The 20,493-nt window shown below is 37.5% G+C and overlaps 2 protein-coding genes across 4 annotated transcripts; both read right to left on the reverse strand.

The window, feature by feature from the left end:
- Positions 1–6,199: 6,199 nt before the first annotated feature.
- Positions 6,200–10,127, reverse strand: LOC136342967 (uncharacterized). Its single transcript, XM_066289280.1, has 2 exons — positions 9,384–10,127; positions 6,200–6,547 (listed from the first exon to the last, which is right to left on the reverse strand). The coding sequence occupies exons 1-2, from the start codon at positions 9,796–9,798 to the stop codon at positions 6,459–6,461; spliced, it is 504 nt and encodes a 167-aa protein (XP_066145377.1). The 5' UTR covers positions 9,799–10,127; the 3' UTR covers positions 6,200–6,458.
- A 5,032-nt stretch (positions 10,128–15,159) lies between these two features.
- LOC136343043 (uncharacterized) lies at positions 15,160–20,487 on the reverse strand. 3 transcript variants are annotated; one of them, XM_066289404.1, is made up of 7 exons: positions 19,796–20,486; positions 18,561–18,743; positions 18,359–18,508; positions 16,175–18,183; positions 15,952–16,117; positions 15,733–15,900; positions 15,160–15,674 (listed from the first exon to the last, which is right to left on the reverse strand). In XM_066289404.1, exons 1-7 carry the CDS (start codon positions 19,866–19,868, stop codon positions 15,514–15,516), a joined length of 2,910 nt encoding a protein of 969 aa, XP_066145501.1. In that variant the 5' UTR covers positions 19,869–20,486; the 3' UTR covers positions 15,160–15,513. The 3 variants fall into 3 exon arrangements, with proteins under 3 accessions (XP_066145501.1, XP_066145502.1, XP_066145503.1); XM_066289405.1 differs by lacking the exon at positions 19,796–20,486 and adding an exon at positions 19,209–19,630; XM_066289406.1 differs by lacking the exons at positions 18,359–18,508; positions 18,561–18,743 and having other exon boundaries at positions 19,796–20,487.
- Positions 20,488–20,493: the final 6 nt, after the last annotated feature.

Here is a 20,493-nt window from a genome sequence, read left to right on the forward strand (position 1 = left end):
AGAGCTTTACGGTTTTAAGCCCATCAGACCGAAAAACGGAAATACCGTATAATTAATCCAAAAGAATAGGCGGAAGTTAGGGGGAAACCGGGGGAAACTGGAGCTTTTCTATTGGAGCCCGGCTACAATTGTTTCATGCCGGCAAGAAGATGCAACAAAACCAAGAAAGAATAGTGTTGTTCAGACTACTGTTAGTTAGTGCTCCGTGATTTTCCACTCTAGATGAAATGTATTTGTGTATCACAATGGTGAGTGCGCTTTCAAATCAGTCCACAATCACCATATATTTGATTAATATGTACGTTATGATAAACATTTAATAAAGATAAATATCCAAACATTGTGGTCATTAAACTATATAGATCTACATTAGCAGACATGCTCAGCTATATTGATTTACTGGGACAGCTTATCCTGCCATTGACACGAACTGCTCTGCTCCCCTTTGTTCCTTATTTTAACCAGACCGTGCTTTGCTGCATTTTCCCCTAATACATATAGCGCCGAAAATAGAATCGTTGTCAATGAAAACTCTCCTGCAATAGCATTCCTGCTGCATTTAGTGCTACGCCCTCGCACTAAGTTGACCTGACTTCTACAATAATTAATCGCGAAATAGTTTAAGAAGAACAATAATTTGTTATCGCACGTATACGATGCGAAAGCAACAATAAACACTTAATTGTATGCAGGCAGAATTTCAGTAGTTCCTCAGCAGTCGTCATAGTTGCAGCAGGAAATGTACGTTGTTTAATAAATCGTATTTGAACCCGGTAGTGACGCTGAATTTCGGCTTAAGTGCATTTTTAGGAGCTGCGCATCGATATCGGCTTATGGTAATTAATTTTATGGAATATGTTTCGAATAATAAAGTTGATAAATGGGAAAGTGTTGGTATGACTAATTGCTAAAATCGACTAGATATTGCAATTTGATAGAGATAACAATAATTAGTAGATTAGCTTAAAAATGCACAGTGAAATTTTGTTTTAGGCTTATTGATGCATAAGCATACCTTTTATCACCTTTTTAAGGTACATTCATCGACAGTAACGGAGATTATAAAATTACATACTGCATGCCTTCAGTTGAGTGAAATGTTACACATTTTTTTAACCAAGGCTAAAGTAGGTGCATAGAAACCTGTTATTGAATAATAAACTACAGTTAAAATTACTGCCAAATTTGGATACTACAAGACGTATTATATACAAAACCGCATTTTTTGCTAATTCCTTATCGCCAAATTTGTATAAGAAGATGGTTCAAATTATTGCCGAATCAATCCCTACAGTACCTAATACTCAATTTCAATCTGTGGTAAATATCACTGATTCAACTATTTTTCAGAATTATTATGTCCAGGTTGGTGCACCAAGATCAGAAGAACACGGCACAACGACACTTAGACTTTAACTCCTCAGGCGATGAGTCCATATCGGAACCCCCCTCACCTGAAAACGAAATAAAAACCTTGGATCTCTCCACTGCGACTGAACTAGAAAAACGCCGAGCAATGGAGCGCTGGAACTTTGATTTTGAGCATAAGGCTCCGTTAGAGGGCGATTGGGCTTGGGAGAAAGTGGAACAGGAGAGAGTACCTAACCAGCATAGGGCTGTTGTGAAAAGCTTGGAAAAGAAAGAAGAGGGTCAGAATGATAGAAACGTGTAGTGGTATCGTTTGCTAGGGACCCTGATTTTTCTTTAATGTCATAAAATTGAGTACAATGTGGAGATAGAATAGAACTAGTCATCTATTTATTGGCTGTTTGTGTGATTAATTAATTTATTGTGCTTATATTTATTACAAACTAACATTAACGGTTAAATTATACTATTTTGTATATTAACCTCATACAGCTAAATATACCAAAAATATTGTATATAATAATTAGATAGTATATAATAAATTATTTCAATAAAAATGCAGGCCAGAGACCTAAATAACCTTGGTTAATATTAATTTTTTTAAAATTTATAACAATTAATTATCCGCTTAATGACGTATCAGATTGTTTCATGGCGCCCAAATTATTCAAATGAGCGTGCCGTCAGATGTCAGTTTCTGTGATAATAGTTATCGGTTTCTTTTGTTTTTTAGATGTTTTGGCCAACACAGATTATAATGTCGAGTTTTATTGTAAAAAGAATTAAACTTTTCGAACAAATTTTTAAATTTTAATTATATGTTTAATCATAAATTTGGCAAAAAACCAATTTCACTCAAATTTAGAATAATGTTGAGAAAAAAAACTAATGTTCAAGATACAAAAACATAAATTAAAAAAAGTTCGATGATAGTAAATAAACGAATTGCAGGTACGTCATGAGAAAACCTTTGTATACTACCAATTTTCGTTCGTCGTCGAGTTTTAATCTATTACAGGCCTCATTTTGGTAAGACCATTACATATTTTAAAATATACATGTTTTCGAGGAATTTATTTCTGCTTATACCTTCCAAACCTCCATTCAAAGCACCATTTTTTTTAAAATGCCAAGTCGGCTAAAATTTTTATAAAAAGACCCGATAGCGACTTTCTTGAAGAAAAATTTGGAGCATCCAATTTTGCAATCTTGCGAAGATTAAAATACAGTAAAAAAACTATCAGGTCCGCATTTAAAAAATTGCATGCATGTCCGAAACCAAAGCGCGAAAATTTGGTTAATAGATAACAGTATATAAGCCTTAAAAAACAAATACAGTACCATATATATATATATATATATATTTTTTTTTTTTTTTAATCGCGCACTTTTAATTTATTTCAAAAAACCGTTTTGACAGATTCTTAGTTTTCCTCAACATTGCGTAAATCAATTGAAATTTAACAATTCCGTTATCGAATATTTTTCTTAGTACCATGACAATGAAACTGTACCGTAGAATTCTGGTGGAACCACTTTTTTGGACCAACTTTTCAAAGAAATCTCGCATATCAGTGTCGAGTGGGAGGGTTCTGTGTGGGCACTATATAACCTGAATATTTAAAATATTTTTCTTTTAGAATAAGACTCGTATTTCCACGCCTATTTACATCTGCGGCATTACTTGCAGCCCGTTACATTTCGTCCAAAACATCTGTCCCGAAATGACCACTCGACATAAAATCTGATACAGACTTCCACCCTCTCAGACTTTAAAGAGTTGCAACCCCGCAGTGTAAAATGCATGTATCTCTTATCAGTGCCCACATTAACGCAGTAGTTGGTACTACTCTAATTTACACTCATGAACGGTCACGTATTGAAGACATAAATATTCACTCGACGATATGGAGAGTTTTAAAAGTATTAAAAATTGTGCAGAATTTCACCACTGACTCATGTTAAGTCATAAGGTCACAGTAATTATTGTTAACTCAATTAAGTCAATTAACCCAACAGCAGTGTTTAATTGGGATCTTTCGATAAACGTGGAGCTATTTTAAGTGCAAAAGTATTTTAAAGTTTATTGATTCAAGTGCTGGCCAGGTTTAGACGTGTTGAAAGACATTGAAGGTGTGCCCGAGTTTGTTTGAACTAGCTATAAATAACTGACCCCAAGAAGCGCCTCGTTGGGGTTATCTCAGCCCAGATGTCGAATCATAATTACGAATAAAATTCAAAAAGGGTAGAAATCAGATAAGTCTTCTAAGGGTTGGTTATGCGTTCACCCCGGTACCCGCATGATTGGTAATAGTTTAGCGAGGGTTATCAGTGGCATATCGGCCCTTAGCAGCAAAAGGGTTGCACGTGTGCATAATTCGAGGCCTGCAATTAAAAAAATATATCCGTTGAAACAATTATTATCCAGATACTGTTTTTGTCAAATACGATAAGCTTCACGTGCCCATAAACCTACTGAAGCCATATGTCCTTTACTTTGGGAACACATGATCTCTCAACAAAATGATGGGTCTAGTGAAATAAATGATCGTTTAAAAATTGACACCCCTTTTATACCATCATCGGCCATATGGGCCATATTGCAGTGTCTTGTTTCGGGGGTAATTTCTCTGTTCGAGTGGAAAATCGTTATTAAAAGGAAATTCAAAACTGCCTTTCTTAGGGTTTCAGTAATTAACCCACATGGCACGAACTAAACACACATAGACATGAGTTTTTTCGCCGTTTAGACCTACACGAAACTATTTAAAAAGGCGAAGACATCAGAGATACCGCATGTAGTATAGGAAATCTTGATAGGATGGTGAATATAATTTTTTCTCCCTTAGTGCGTATACCATTTGAAGTGAAATGTACATCTTTTATGGTTCTTTAGGGCAGACTCAGAGAGCGTTAAATGCATATTTCGGCTGCATCAGCTTGATTTAAATTGGATTTAAAGGCATAGCGAACCTTCTTGAATCTTTCAAGCGGAAAATCAAATCACTAACCCAAAAAATTATGCTAATCTCGAGTTCAGCAACAAAGGGACCACAGGATGGGTGGGGCGAGGACCGTAAAAAAGTCTTTAAGGCGTAAAAAGTCACATCCTTTCCCTGATTGTTAATATCTTTTTTGAGTGTGCCTTGATTGGAATTCTTCGATTCTAAAACTGAAATTTTGTCATTAATAATGTCTCATTATTCCTCGAAAGCTGTTCGGTACTCTTTTGTAACTGCACCTTGTGTGTACCCGCATGATGGCTCACGTTCAGCCCGTGCCTGGTCTCAATGATGTTTATTCAAAATTCGGACGTGTTTGGGCTGACAAGAAGATTTTCGACCACGATACCGGAGAAATTGTGTTTTGAATGGAATAGCCTGTATGTGCGTAACGGTTCAGATCCGCACTTCCTTCCAGGTTATCTGAAATTTATACTTGTTCTAAAAGAAAAACACCGATGGTACCAGAAAAGGAAACTTTTTTGTTGCATCCATTAGAGCTTGTTAACTAAACAAACCGTGCCTTAAATCGATAAAATGGTTTAATATATCGGGGGAGTGTGCAACTAAATACTTCCACCTAGACAGGATGTGAGTTACCGGTACGTAAAGTTCCACGGCTGACACACATGGTTGATTGAGACCGTTGAAAATCTCGTTTACCATAACGCACACAAGTCACGGAATATGCTTCCATCATATGATATTATGTAATTTTTCATGCAGGTACTAAAGCTAATTAAGTCTGGAAATGCCGGTCAAAATTGAGGAACTGGAACAAAATGTTTGGAACGTTCATGGGATCAAAATATCTCAAATGGGCATTCAAATTTTTATTTAAGTTCACCTATAAACCTGCATCCCTGGATGTATATATAGAAAAACCCTCCTTTCTATTGTTCTATTGGTTAGAACGTTCGCCCTCACCACATGGAGAGGCAAGGCTCCTCTAAGTTCTAAAGGCCAAGGAGGACTTCGGTTCAAATGAATTGCAATTTTGGCCTAGCTTTTCTTGGCTGTATAAACTTCCAAAGTAGCTTTTCTCCCTGGCCTCCGAAGCCCTAGACTGTCCATAAAAAGGTCCTGAAAGGTATTAAACAGGGGGTGGCGTAAGCGGCGGTCGCTGCGGGGACAGTGATGGCAATGGAAGATGACTCGAGAGAATTCTTACCGAAGAAATACTCGATAGAGAAAAACTCTTTGAGTCTATTTCGACAAGAACAATAACAATCTTGGAAGGCTTTAGAGGCATATTACCTTTGGACTGAAAATAGTTGATGCCAACTTACAACATTGCAAGTGCGAGTTAAGTGTCTTGGGTGGAAAATTCAAGGGACGAAATTGGAATATTGCGTTCATTAAAGAGCCCTGATTCGAAATAATAAAAAAATAATTAACTTTACGTCCGAGAATAAAATTCCCACGCAATTCGGGCATAACCCGCTTCGAAATTTATTAGCATATATTTAACATTATTTATGCTCAATTACGTAATTTTTAGGGTGCAAGTTGAAGAGATACCAGAAACACCTAAATCTGCGATTCTGCGTATTTACTACAATACTCACCTTGTCCACCCTCTATAAGCACCGATTTCAACATAGATTTTTAAACTTTAAATGGACTCTATTTCAAGGTCTGGTTGAATATAATAAAGAGCAGTTGTGTCTCGTCGGGGTGGCATTTAAAAGACAGGTGTTGAGGCCACTTGGTACTTCTCAAGGTACCTACGTTGAAATCAGCTGTTCCAATCCGGTCGGGATCGACATGTGAAGAGAAGGGTGTTTTTTCACAGCGTTCGGATCCCGCCAAAAACATAGGCGGAGAGATTGTTTTTTCAAGCATTTATTAAGAACTAATGAAGAAGATAAATTAACATTATGTACAGGACTAGAATCTATTGCTATAGTAATTTCTTTTAGTCGAAAAAACACATAGATTTTGTAAGTCGAGTTAAAAGACTATTTACATCAGTAAAAGGAAAATTGAGGCTTTGGCTTTCAGCCGTATGAAAATAAGTTAATAAATATTTACAATAAAATTGTGCCTTGAGCACAATTCTCTACATAGGAACAACGCATTATATTGCTAATCCACTGATTCATTACAGTCTTGCTGAGGCTGCATCACCCTTTTCTCTGTTGCTAAATTGCCGGACTTCTTGGCCTGATAATAATCTGAAACAAATAGAAAACAAACATTACACATTAGCCAAGAAACTTGGAACCATCTGAGCGCCACACGTGCTTTTAATGTAACCCGATAGCCCCCCATAGCATAGAAAAACAAAAATGTGAAGTACGAAAACGATTTTGCGGTCGCCGAGGCAAATTTCCTTTTAGGGCACGAGTACAAGTTTGCCATATGGTTTTCGTCGAGTGCGGAGACAAGGAAAAGTTCTTCAATGTAATTGAAATCTGAATTTAGTAGTATTAGGAGACACTACGGAAATTACCGGGAAATATGTACCTGGTTGCATAGTTTCAAAAAGCAACAAATGCGATTCTTGATAGAATGGAGAACGAAATTTTCATTCTCTTTGATTGCCTGGATAATCAAAGTTATTATGCTCCAAGGACGGTTTCGGATACATGTATAATGTTGATCATGCTGCTTTGGAAAGCTCAGGACATCCTAGTATAGCTTACTGCATGACCTTCATTATAATTTGAAAATGATCTATGGAACCGTACTTGCGTTCTCTACTATGCTTGATATGCGTCAGATGTTTTAGGTGAATATGCAGAAAGCAGATGGCAGCCATAAACCAGATGTTACATCTACCTATACATGGCATTAATTCTTCCATCCTCTCGTATATTTAGCCGGAGCTTAAAGCTCGTATTTCATAAAAAAAGCGCATTTATATCCCATCTCAATTAGGGCTTTTCGTGACAAACCAAACTTCTCTCACAAAAATCCTCAGACCAGAACTCTTTACCGCAGAAAGATCTCATATCTAGAGCTTTATTAAGTTACGCAAAGCCCGATAGGACCATCCAACTGCATAGGATTTCTCGCTTCGGTGGCTCAAACTGCATGGGAACAACAAAGACAACCAGCGTGTTTTTTTAGGCCGTGTGACCGTTGGGTACTTGGTACTGATTTAAATGCAACAATTTGAAATGGTCTGTTAGATGACAAAGCACGAGAGGGTCACACGGAAACCTGAGATTTGGTTGGTTCTCATATGTAGGTATCAATTAAGTTTGTTGAACAACAATTTCATTGATATTATTATTGTGAGACATCGAAAAGTAATGTAATACGCCGTCATTATCAGGGTTTTTACCAGAGAACCATCATAAATCGAACGTTATTACAACAGGAGCCATATTTCTGCCCAGATCGATCATTCTCAACATCTTCGGCCTATTGTTAAGCGGATGATCATTATTCTTAATGTCCCCTCATTCTTGCACCAATTTCTTACAAGTTAAAACTCCTTTCATTCCTGGAACCCTCCGTTGAGGAAAGTAAATATTTTAACAATGAATCACCTTATGCAGACTCGTCGTCTTCGCCTTACCTGTCAGTGGTTCCAATAATATGGTTCTTTTTCTTTTATTCGGCCTTCTCACGGTTCTTTTTTGTTGCGTATGGAACCGTTGTGATGGGTGAAAGAAGGGCGCCAAAATATTGGCGGGAACCAACCAGTTGGAGACACATTTTAAAGAGAATTGGTTTGAAAGTGAGTGAGTCATTTTATTTTTTAGAATGTGGTCACATGTACCCTTGATGTCATGCTACACAGGGTGTCCGGAAATCATGTCGAAATATTTTGGAACGGAGTTCTAGAGATTAAAATAATAAAAAAACTTCTTATAACCATACTCCTAAAATTGCTTCTTAAAGGGAGAACTCTGAACATTTTTTTTTGTAACATTTTCGAGACGAATTAGAAGATGTATTATGTAAGATGTCCATGTAAACGTGCATCGTTTTCTAGAAATTTTGATTTTTAGAAATCCTATCTTACCGAGATCACATAAGAGGGCCTTTTTTACTTAAGAATATTTGCGATTCAGTAATTTGATTTAAAAAATTAAGAAATGTCACAAACGAAAAAATTAGAGCAACATTTACGTAGGAGATCCCTTGTACGTGACGCCGCTGAACAAAATCTGCAATTATGAACACAAAAAAGTTTTCCCATTACAGCTTATTAAAGTGTACCATATTTAATTAATTTAACGCAAACACTTTCGAAAACGTTGCGAAAAAACCGTCATTAAAGTTCCCCCGTGTGAGGCTTTCAGCCCCTTTAAGAAGCCATTTTGGAATCAGTTTATGGAAACTACTTGTATTATTTTAATTCAGAATCGCCTCCCAAAAGAGTTCGACATTATTTACGAACACTCTGTATGTCTAAAAGATTAAAGTAGTATTAATCAAGTTTTAACAGGTTTCAAAAGCTGATGCTTCTCAACACGTGGACCGTATAACAGAAGTCCAACGAGGACACGATTTTTTCTCTGTGCTCTTCAAATATGTGCTTCCTCAGTTGAAGTGGGAAAAATTAAACAAAGGGGCACATCCACTAGCTTCTGAGAGGTTCAATGACATAAAAATTATCACCTTGTAGCCATAATAATTTACATTAATAATTGCAAACATTGACAAAATTCAGTGAATACAGCAGCTTTCAATGTCACGAAACTTCCTAATTTTTGCTGGTAAGTGCAGGATGCGCACGTGCGACTTTGTTATACTCGACACGTAACATTTAGATAAGCCATGTTTTTGCAGACAGATAAGAGCACCAACAAAAAGAACGAGGCTAAAGCCCCCCGAAATAAGTGCCTCTTGTTCAAGGCGAATCTTGTAGCTATGATGTTTTGCAGCATAACTTATTTCTAAATTAGCTTTATCTTTTAGTGCATATACCATGAAACATGGGCACAATGGTCTAATAACATTTTAATGACTCGAAGTAAGCCACAAAAACCGGCAGTAGGTTTAATGGCACCAGGAAGGATTATTTTTGTAAAATGCAAAAGGCAAGAAACTTACCGGTAATGAACTGTTGGCTGAGGCTTGACTGGGACTTATTGAAAATCACTTTTCTCCTGGCTTTGAGGAGCTTCCTGCCCTTCACGTCTGCAGTCTTGATGTCTCGATTTTGTCCATTAAAGTCGTTTTCAATGTTCTCTTTAGCATAATCTCTACTCCGCTCCAAATTCTCTATAGTCTCGATGTCAAACCCGAACTTGGCCAAGAACCTTTTCTGATCCAGAGCGTACTGCTCTTGCAGCATTCTCCTGGTAACTCCAGGATCAGCTTTGCCGAAGAGGCACTTCTTATACCCAGATGGTCGCTTGTGAACTAACTCTCTATCTTGGTCATGGTCCTGCTGCTGACTCGGGTGCAACAGCCTCCTCCTATTCGTCTCCAGGACGATGAACTTGTAGCTATTCTCACGCTCCATTTCCCGAAAATCACAGAAAACACTGAATTTCAGTACGCCGTGTTTGGGCTCCACCACTGAGAACTCGTCGACGCTAACAGTACCAGCGATGGATGGTTAGTGACATCATACAAGAGCATTGTGGGTTGTGTCCCATGAGTTATACAGGTAGCAAATAGGCTTTCGCCCCTCCACCAATGGGTCGCATGCATGGGATGGTGTTTGTAATAGTTGTAATCAGTTTGTATGATGTATCAGATTAGGATTATTAGGGAAAAACGAGATAAAAATAGCTCTCTTTAATAGCGGAGGTATTTGCACTTGTAACCTTGCAGAACCATAAATCTAAGGTGGTACTGTAATACCGGTAAAATCCACTATTCGCAATAATATATTAAAAAATATAGTAATTTATATTATTCGAGATGTTTTAGACTTCAATTCCACAACCCGAAAGTAATTCTACTATGCTCTATAAATTATAATCCAAAAATGTTTGTTAAAGACATACAGAGTGAACACATTTAATTAAAAAAATTCAAATATTTATCATATATTTATTTAAAATATTTGGATCAACGTCAAAACAAAAGATATTTTTAAACGGATTTATTACACTTAATATAATTGGTACTCTTGATGACGCGGTTGTTTAAATAAGTGCGCCATGGCCTTGAATTGAATGGCTACATGAAACATTAATCAGTTTTTATGACAGTTTTAAGTGTCATGGCGGGCGCGATATAAAAATTGTAAATTATGAAATGTAAAATAGAGATTTTAAAAATTTTAAGCCAGTTTTGCCGCGGTGAAGTGTGTATTCACCAAATTGTGGATTGAAATTGATCACTAAATCTTAACGGTAACGATAAGTTAGAAACAAGTATGCCAGAAGAAGTGAATTAAAGTTGGCGTCTTCACATCTTGAAAGTCTTTGCTGATTATCATTGTAAGTTTTTTAAGCTTAAAAAACATTTAAGTTTTTTTTAATAAAACGGCAAGAGAAAACAAAATTCTGCAAAAGAAACACGCTAAAAATGAATTGTTTTATTCATATTTAACTTGTAAATCCGATTTTCCCGTCGCATAGCCGTATTTACTGATGAAATCAGAATATAGACATATAGAGGTAACACCTAGTTCTTACAATCCTTTTTTTTTGGTGTGGTAAATTTTGATTGGATATTAAGAATTGACCAATCACACGGTTTTATAACATGACGTTATATTTAAATTTATACAATTGCTACGTTAACATGGCGTACTGAATTTGATATATTGCAAAGTGAGAATGTGCTAATACGTTTCAATTATCTTGTAGGTTTTATGGAATACTTAATGCAAACTTTCATTTCTTTTATAATGAACATTGAAAAGCAGTCTTTTACATTATGCGAGTGATAAAACGGTCATGGGAAAATACTCCCTAACCAACCCCAAAAAACCGTTCGAGGGTGTATTCACACACCTTCACCACGTGTGTGAACGTTGGCACTTGTAAAGCGTCAGCGTCCGTTAAAAAATTGGACCGGACACATTAAAATCTACTCAATTGTGACGATAATGTGTTTCATTGTGTGTGGACTTGCATCTTAAAAACTATACTCTTGTAGAGTTATAAAAGTATTTGTGTAAAATTTCTATAGAAGCGATCAACAGTAACATTAATCAACATTAATCCAAGAAATATAACTTACGTAACTAACTAAATATGCTTAGTACCTCCTTACAATCAAATATTTATCTTTCTCTTTTGCCCGGCCAGTGTTCTCCAACGTTTTATGCTAATTACCAATAATCATATTTATAAATGGAGGTATTACTACTGGTTTTTTAACATACCTATTTTTCACCCTTCATTGATTGTGCCAATCTACCTTCGCCACTCATCTGAGACTCTAATTTGTTATAAGGACATACTAAGGGCAAATAATGCTCGCTCAAGCAAGAAATAGGCCAGACTTGAGACAGTTGTCTATACCGATTAAAGTGGTCATAACAGCGTAACGAATCGACAAATCTTGTGCCTTACCAACGATTCCAATCAAGGTACCACCTGCTCGGGTTTTACGGGTTCGTAGGCGCGCACCCTAAGACATTACCACAGAAGAATAGGCTGGGGGGGATATTTATTGGATTTACATAGGTTCTGCGGGAATTTCTAATGAGTAAAACTACAATTTAGCGTTGAACTTTTCCAGTTGAGAAGCTAAGAACAAAAGATGGCGGTTATAATTCCTTAAAAGGTTCCCGTAAGAAAGGAAACGTCTGATTTGTTTTTTGTTTTTCCTTATAAGAGATCTTTCGTTAGATTAGTGCCGACAGTTATAGTCGTATAAACTTTTATTGGTAGCAAACCATTTAATGTGTTGAGAATTTAATATAAACTAAAAACTTCACCCTATTGAGCCGGAGAGAAAAAGTGCAAAGTGCAGGTGTTCATCTTCTTATACACTTGAAATATTGACGAGAGAGGTACTGTGTAATATAATCACTTAAACCACCTATCAACAAAGCTATTAGACGTCGAAATTTACAGTAACATCATACCTCCAACACACTACCAAAACTTGCATTTACATATTATATAGGTTGAATGTTATCTGAACAATTTGATTGATATGATCTATATACATGTGTAAACCTGATTGGTTATGAGGTACCGCTCTTGCGGTAAGAAACCATAGCGAAGACGAGATTAAGAAGCAGCTGCTGTGCACTTCCTATCGACGGACAAAAGGCCGGAATGAGAAGCACTGAGAGTGCAGAAACAGGTGTAAGTTGACCGCCAATTTTTACGCGGGATTTCCCGTAAGTAATTACCTGGATGTCCTTGAAATAAGGCGAAGTAATTGATGAAATATCGGTGAAATCCAGGACAATATTCTATGCCATTCAAGAGTCGGAACTTCCTCCCGAAGAAGAAAAACGGCTCTAGAACCTTGTGCTTATAACGTGTCCATCTATTCCACATTTCTAGAAACTAATATGAGAAGTCCTCTTCAGCACCACAGTATTTGACAAGCGGATTTTGCTCGATTCTCAGAAGACATATATTACGTGTATTTAGTGTGCTAGGTCCTTTCAGAGCTCCTTCTAGATCCTCCATAAACTGCTGACTCCTCCTTAACAGCCATAACGTTGGAGGATGTCTCCGGGTTGGGCCAGATATCCTTGGTTTATCTAAATCCCGTTGACTGTATTCATTTTGCTTTTGTTGTGCCAAGCCAATGTGCCCTGCGCGTGGGAGACCTACCTATTGCTAACCCCTAGATGTGATAAAGGTTCGTTCAAGCACTATTAAGAAGGAACATGAAGGGAACAATTTATATCTGTCGTATTCCGAAATAACGCTTCTACGTTTCTGCACGAGGTTTGAACTTATTCTGCTTCTGCAGATTGGCAGTAAGACCGTTTGATAGCTGGAATAGGTTTTTTTCTTCGAAATGTTCACAGTAAACGACTGTTTCAGTGTTGGTAGGTTATTCAGGCTCTCCCGTTCTCCTATGTCTAAGCAGAATGCTATCATCTTCCTCTCTGTCTGGATAAGTGTTTTTTTATTTTGTGTACTATTAAATGGAGAGCCTGGTTTTTTGGTCTCCTTTTGCTGCACGTACACTGAAGTTCCTAATTTTCTGACTCACTAGTAAGTATATCTTGTGTCTACTTTCCCAAAATGTGGACAATATGGCGAATGCCCCTTTTCGGAAATTTTTATATTCAATAACTTAACTTTAAATAATTAGAACACATTCAATTCCTTAACAGTCCGGTGTAGGTCTTTTTTTTGAAAACGATGTCTTCACCAATGAAATGTTCTTTTTCCTCATTTGCTTTAGTTACTACACACATCGGAAAAATCCTGATCTGACAACATCAAAATGACGATGGATTAGCTCTTGAGCCACAGTATTTTGCTGTTTCAAATGAAAAGGGAAAATGAAATGTGAAACATGGACGCAATAATAAAATGGCCTCCAAGCGAATGGCGTTCGTAAATTTGATAATTTTCCGTTTTTTAAACGTTTAATTAAAAATAAATAAAATACACTCATGCAACTGTAAACTGGGTAACATGGCAGTATACATAACATTTTATAAGTGTAGATCACCACTTTAGAGTGACGTTAAACTATTAAAGTGGCTTAAAATTTATACTCGTTCGGCACTTAATTTATTTCTATCTGAAAGCAGTTAATAAATAGTAGATAAATTTTCCACTTAATCTAATAATTTGTAATAGGAAGTATGACACAATTATTTTATAGGGGCCACGGAACATTTTTTCGCGTGTGTAAGGAATAGTATTTTCCTACGAGCGTATGCGTTTTATTTATTGTAAAATAACAGCACGGTGTGGAACTTTTACATGCATACGTGCTTTAAGAAGTTTTACCGCACTCATGTGAATTTTCAACACACCTAAAAAATATGACATTAACAAGTATAACACAGGAAAGAGAATTTGTTCACGGGTTAGTTCTTGACTTTGTGGTGAAGGTCAATCTTTACTTTCTTGAATTATCCCTCTAAAATGTATTTCCCTCTTTCCCAAACCATTCCAAATTCCAACATACGACGTCACTATACAGATGATCAATCCTCGCTCTCGAAGTTGCAACATTCGCGTCACACAGATGCACAGGGAGAGAAAAATTTCCGTACAGTAATCCCTCTTTAATCTCGCGTCCCCTGTATCGATTCCCCAATTCTTTTTTAGCTTCATGAGCCTCAATATATCGGGTATCGCTGCACAAAAACAACTATAACCAGTCATTACTGTGGCAGCTGAGTTCGAAGTTACAAAGCGTGTTATGACAGTGCTGATAATTGAATAATGGTCATCACGTGGCTTCGTTGCGCTCACCCCCAACTCGATTTCGTAATTATTCTTGATATGCAACACCTGGAAGATGCAACGAGAAATATGAGAATTCAAAACCGCAAGAAGGGTTTTTGTTACATTATCCAACATGCAAAAATGTGCTTTACTTATGTATAGTTTTTGCCCAACGAAATCAAAAGTGACGGACTGTTGCAAATAGTTCCGCTTCATGCAGTAATGCGGGTGTTACATGTTCTCTTTCCTTATTGAATGGTTTTTGCATAGCTCTTGCCTCGAAACTGGTAATAATATGACAGGGTTTGGTGCCCCGGAAATGTCGTGTTATGTACTTCATGAAATGGGAAAATATTACCGTTTGACGTCACCGAAGTAGTATTCAAAGTGCAATTTTGGATAAACTTCTCCAAAATAATTTACTACGTTCAATGGAAATATATCGGTAGTGACGTTTCTAAATGTTATTTTTGACTAATACACATCAATGCTGATGTGTTATAATATAACAAGAAACGCGTATTCGATCAATAATACTCGACTTGATTTAAATCCATTTAATCTTTCCAATATCATTTATCATTATGGCACCTAAGGATAATATTTCTTCTCACCGCACATAATATTAATTTACATTTTTAAAAAATATTTACATTAGTCAAAAACGAACCATAATCGATTTGCTATAGGCTTATATAGGTTTATATACAAATTTTAAGCTCTATTATGAGAATTAGCCCAATGTACATATGTATCCTTAAATTCACAGTATGAGGCCTATGATTTTGCGAAGCTGTTTTCTTTTAAATCTAATTATCACTAAGTTTCTAGTACTGTCTCCCAAAATGTCCGCAATCTAAAGTCTTTGGTCTCTCTTGCGGCCGCTTCGGCTCCAATCAGCAGTGGGTCACTTGAGGAACCTCGTCCTTTTCCCCAAGAGTAATCCTTTTCGTCCTGGTCCTGAGGGCGTAAACATAGAGTATCACCGCAATGATGACGACAGTGGCCAGGCAAATGGAGGCAATTTCCACGTGCCACATCTTATCGCTTCTTGTTCCTATACACAAACTAAAACCTTTAGCATTTCATTTTACTCCAACGAGCCTGAAACATACCGATTTTCCCTAATTCAGGCGAGTTCTTGTTTAAAAATTCTACGCCCGAAAAAGTGATATAAGTACCATCCCTCATCATAGCAACCCTGACTTTGCCAGGCGTGGTTTCGTCCAGGAGCGGATCTGGGTAGAGAGCTACTGGTTTTTGTTGCGTCACAAATTGACCTCCTATAAATTGATTTATTAAAATTATGCATCAACAACGAAGATTGAACGTGCCCATGAACAAATTGGTGATAATTTCCTTGATCATGTAAAATTGCCCTCTGTCGAAGACCTTGAAGGCCACTGAATTGTTCAAATGCTCTTTCTGCTTCCAAGTGATGTTCACGATATTTCCAAACTCGCTCACATGAGCAAACTTAGGAACATAGAAGGTTTCATTCTGAAAATTTACTAATTAGTGTACAAATATTCATGAAATCAAACCTTCTATAGTTACCTTATTATTAATTTTGATCGTTAATTGAACAGTGTTGTTCAGTATAATAGCCTTGAGAACTGGTTCCACTTCAGATGTAACTGCCAATACTTCAGTGATCTTCGGATCTTCTTCAGGAGGTTTTGGGGTTGTAGAAGAGTCTTTAACGGGATTGGAAGTTGTACTAACAACAATATTATAATAATCCTCGTCTTCACTAGAGTCGTCTTCCTCACTCTCAGGATTAAACATCGCAGCCACGTCACTAGGACTTAAGCCATGGAAGTAGTCATCTTGAAGATTAGTCGGAAGTGGATTTGAAGGGGAGACTACCCCAAATATGTTGGTTTCAGTTGTTACAACAGGAACCTCTGTAGGAGTTGTAATTTCAATTTTCGGTTGGGTGAGGGGGGTTGTTTTAATAAATTCCTGTTCGGTTGTAGGAGAATCGACCCGTGTTATGTGATCTGTTGTTATAACATCATCTTGTGTCGTAAAGGATTCGAGCAAACTCTTCACGGTGGTGGCAGCCCTATTAAGATCAGCCATTTCTTTCAGAAACTGGTCAAAATAACTGAATGACGAGGTAGCAACTCCATCAGGAGCATTCCTGGTGGTTGTAATTTCAAACATAGGTTCTGTAATAGTGGTTGTTTCAATTGACTCTTGGTAAGGGGTAAGTTCAGTTTGAGTTGAAAGTAAACCCGCGTCTGCCGTGTGGTGTGTGGTGGGCGACATTATTGTAACATCATCTTCTGATATAAATTCTTGAGTCAAGCTTCTCCTGGTGGTCGTAGGATTGTTAAGATCAGCCATTTCTTTCAGAAACTTGTCAAAATAACTGTACGACGGCGTAGTCATAAAATCAGTGTCCATTTCAGGGAAGTGGTCATGAACGCCTGTGTCCATTTCGTATTCCTTTAGGATGTCCTCCGCCCATGGAGGCGTAATAATAGGATCCGTCTCAGCTGAAAATTCTTGATTGACCACTGACAAAGGAGTTTCAGTTGACACCTCAGGTAAAGTTTCTTTGTGATCAATCAAGCTGATTATTTCGCTCAAATCCTGCACGCTTACACCATTATCTGCCATATTGTCCTCCTCAGTAGTAACAGGTAGCGTAAGTGTAGTAATTTCAATTATGTTATTAGAAATTGTCTCAGTTGAAGGTTCCGTTGTTGTTGATTCTGCTTGTTTTGAAATTTCGTTGCTTATTGGTACGAATTTATTGTCCTCAGTAATAACTGAAGATTGCGTAGTTTCTGTTTCATTGACTTCCAATTTTGGTTCGCCGTTCAATTCCTCCAAAAGATCTTTAATGATCTCCAAATGGTTATCCATGCTGCTGCCAATGTCTTCAGTTTTATTACTACCATTATCAAGTTTAGTATTACTACTAATTTGCTTAGCAGTAGTATCGTTTGTTGCATTGTTATTCCTACCAATCATTTCTTGAATGAGTTGCATGTGACTGTTATCTGTCTGCTGAATGGGGATGCTTGTGGTAGTCTCCTCTTTGCTGTTCTTAGTATTATTGACAGCTTTAGTTTCGTTCAACGTTTGGCCCTTAAAAGCAGGTTCAGCAAAATCGTCATCATCAAAGAAATCCCCTTCAGTCTCGCTGATCATTATCTTGTATTCCTTGAGGTTTGTGAAGTTTTTCCTTTCAGTGTGGTAAATTTTCCTGTAATCCCCCGGTTCTTTTTCCGAAGAATTTTCCTTGTCCTTATCGTATGACTCAGTGGTAACTTGACCGTGTTCCTCTTTGAGGATTGACTCCATGTCGTGAGGATCGTCGCTTTCTCCCTCATCCTCGTCATGCCACGATTCATCGAACATGTCATCTTCGGGGTCTCCCCCAAGGAATGAGGATAGGTCTTCGATGTCCTGAGCTTTATCTGAATCTTCTAGATCTTCTCTGGCAAGAAGGAGCTCTTCATCGGTGGGTTTCCTCTTAATTATCTGTCCATCTTTAGTTTCTTGTACGCTAATCTCTGTGACGACCTCTCTGGTGATCACTGGCTTAGTTCCTAAAAAAAAATTTAACACGTTTATTCAATTTGTCTGCGACAGCGACGAAGTGGAGAGTGTTTTTCTAAAAATATATAATAGGCACTTAAATCCATAGAGTAACGCCATTTGTTTCCGACTAAAATAAGTTAATGTGTCTAATCAGGGGCGTTAAGCTGAATGAGCCCATTTTACCATTGATCTGATCATTTTCGCCATCCAATCGTGTAATATTCTCCTGTGTTATTTTACTGACTAATTTAGTCTCAACGCTAGTGCTGGCCGCAGAATCCAGATCCAAAAATACCGAATACTTATCCGGATTTGGGGTATTTTGAGTAGAGTCTGGAATGAAGAGAAGTCTTGTTTAAAGCCCTAATTTAAATGAAAAACTTACCAGTGTTTGTTATTAGTTGGTTTTGAGGATGGGTGGTCTGCTCGACTACTGAATGAAAGCTTTCCTTTAACACAATTTCATCGGCAATGCTAATGGATGTTGTTGAAATCACGTCCAAAACTTCTAGATCGATTCGTCCATTGCCTTCGGCTTGTAAAGTGAATATGGATGTTTCAGTCGTTTCTAAATTTAGTAGGAACATATTTTAGAAAGTTTGGCCGTTAATGGCCCAGTCTAGCAATTCAGTGACACGACTAATTTCGAAATTCATCCTTACGACAAGCGACAATTAAAACCAAATAATCAAACCAAGATAATTTATTATTTCTGGTCGGTTTCGTTGCAGAAAGAGTTTCACATGATTGTTTTGTTTATCTTTGCCCAATAGCTGGAACTCAAAACCTCACACGAGAAAAAGGCTTCATTGTATGCGGCGAAGATAAGAAACCGGGTTCTGGTAGTACCACTTGAAACTCTATTTCAAGAATGTTACAGATCATAAAACTAAAAGGCTTTTTATACTCTTAAAATCTCCTTTTCTAATTGATGGAAGCTGCGGCGAAAACGAGTGACTCTAGCTGGGTGTTCTTGTTATTACCGGAACATCTGTTTCAGCTCTCCAATCAATAAGGAAAAGAAGGCACTTACTGGTAATGGGTGGATTCGTCATGGCGAATCTAGCTGACCTAAGTCAACAATGAAATGTATCTGTGTCGGGCCACACAACAGATTCTTAATGACTGTTCTCTCCCGAATGGTTTCTGTTCGTCATTGAGATAAAACAAAAAAAGGTCACATTCGTTATAAAAAATAGGAAATAAATAAACAAGGTTTAGCGCCTCCGTGGTAAACCTAGCCATTTCAGAACTTTGCGTTGTACCTGGAGGTTCCCGTTAGGCGTACGTTTCCAACATTGCGGACCGTAGAGCAACGTTTTGGTCCCTGTTGACGGCGTTTACAAAGTTGTTAATAATTAAGCCGAACCCAAAATTAATGTTTTAATAAAAAACGATTCTCTTAATATGAGGATGTGTTCATTCATGTAATTTCATATTTTTTCCGCAATAAAGTTTCCACATTTTTAACTAAAAATAGCTGAATAATTAAAAACAAATATGTCTGTCCTGGCTTCTCATTGTTTTAAGGACATTCACTTCTGGTTAATTCAACCAGAGAATTGCACCGCTTGTGTCTTAAACTAACACCTGTTTTACGCACTACCTACATTTACTTACCGGCGCATATCATCAGAGCGTTCCAGGCAAGGGCAATCCCTGCTAATCTCCAAAATTGCCTGTGTCCCGTCATATTTGTCCACAAAGGCACTGAACACCGTTTTGCATACAGAACGGAGTCGTTAAGAAACAATTTGAAAATCAATTAGCGACACCCCATTCCGAAAACCAAAACCCGAAATAGAAGAAGTATCTGCCTGCACTCGATGGCCTCTTAAGTGTTTCTGTTCTTGCGGCGTGTTTAGAACTTTTGGTCGCCTAGACTGGGCTTCCTTGTCATTTAGCGTTGGTGGCCTTTTTCGAAAATGCCAGATTTATAATTTAATTGCCTTAAGAGTGCCGTCCTTTAAGGCAAAGTTCTCCGGAAAGCGCCACCGATCGAAGAAAACAGGGCGAGATCGCTTAATTCGGGTGTTTTGCGAGTCCCTTGTGGCACCAAGATGTTCTTGCCTCTGGCGTTTTGTGATTTCAATTTTGGGGATGTAGCGAACTTGATTAACACTCACTCAACCTAAATTTGTCCGTCCACTCGATTCCCATGGCAAAGGACATATGAGTTCGAAATTATCGCACCAAGAAACACTGAAATTTACCGCGTCCCTAAGGAAAAAGGAACTTTCGGATAGTCGTCCAATTTTATTATCCGATTGTGGACGTTTCGTCTAATTGACTAAATTACCTGGAGTCAACCGAACCAT

The sequence above is a fragment of the Euwallacea fornicatus genome, chromosome 13, assembly GCF_040115645.1.
Source record: "Euwallacea fornicatus isolate EFF26 chromosome 13, ASM4011564v1, whole genome shotgun sequence".
NCBI classification, from domain to species: Eukaryota; Metazoa; Arthropoda; class Insecta; order Coleoptera; family Curculionidae; genus Euwallacea; species Euwallacea fornicatus.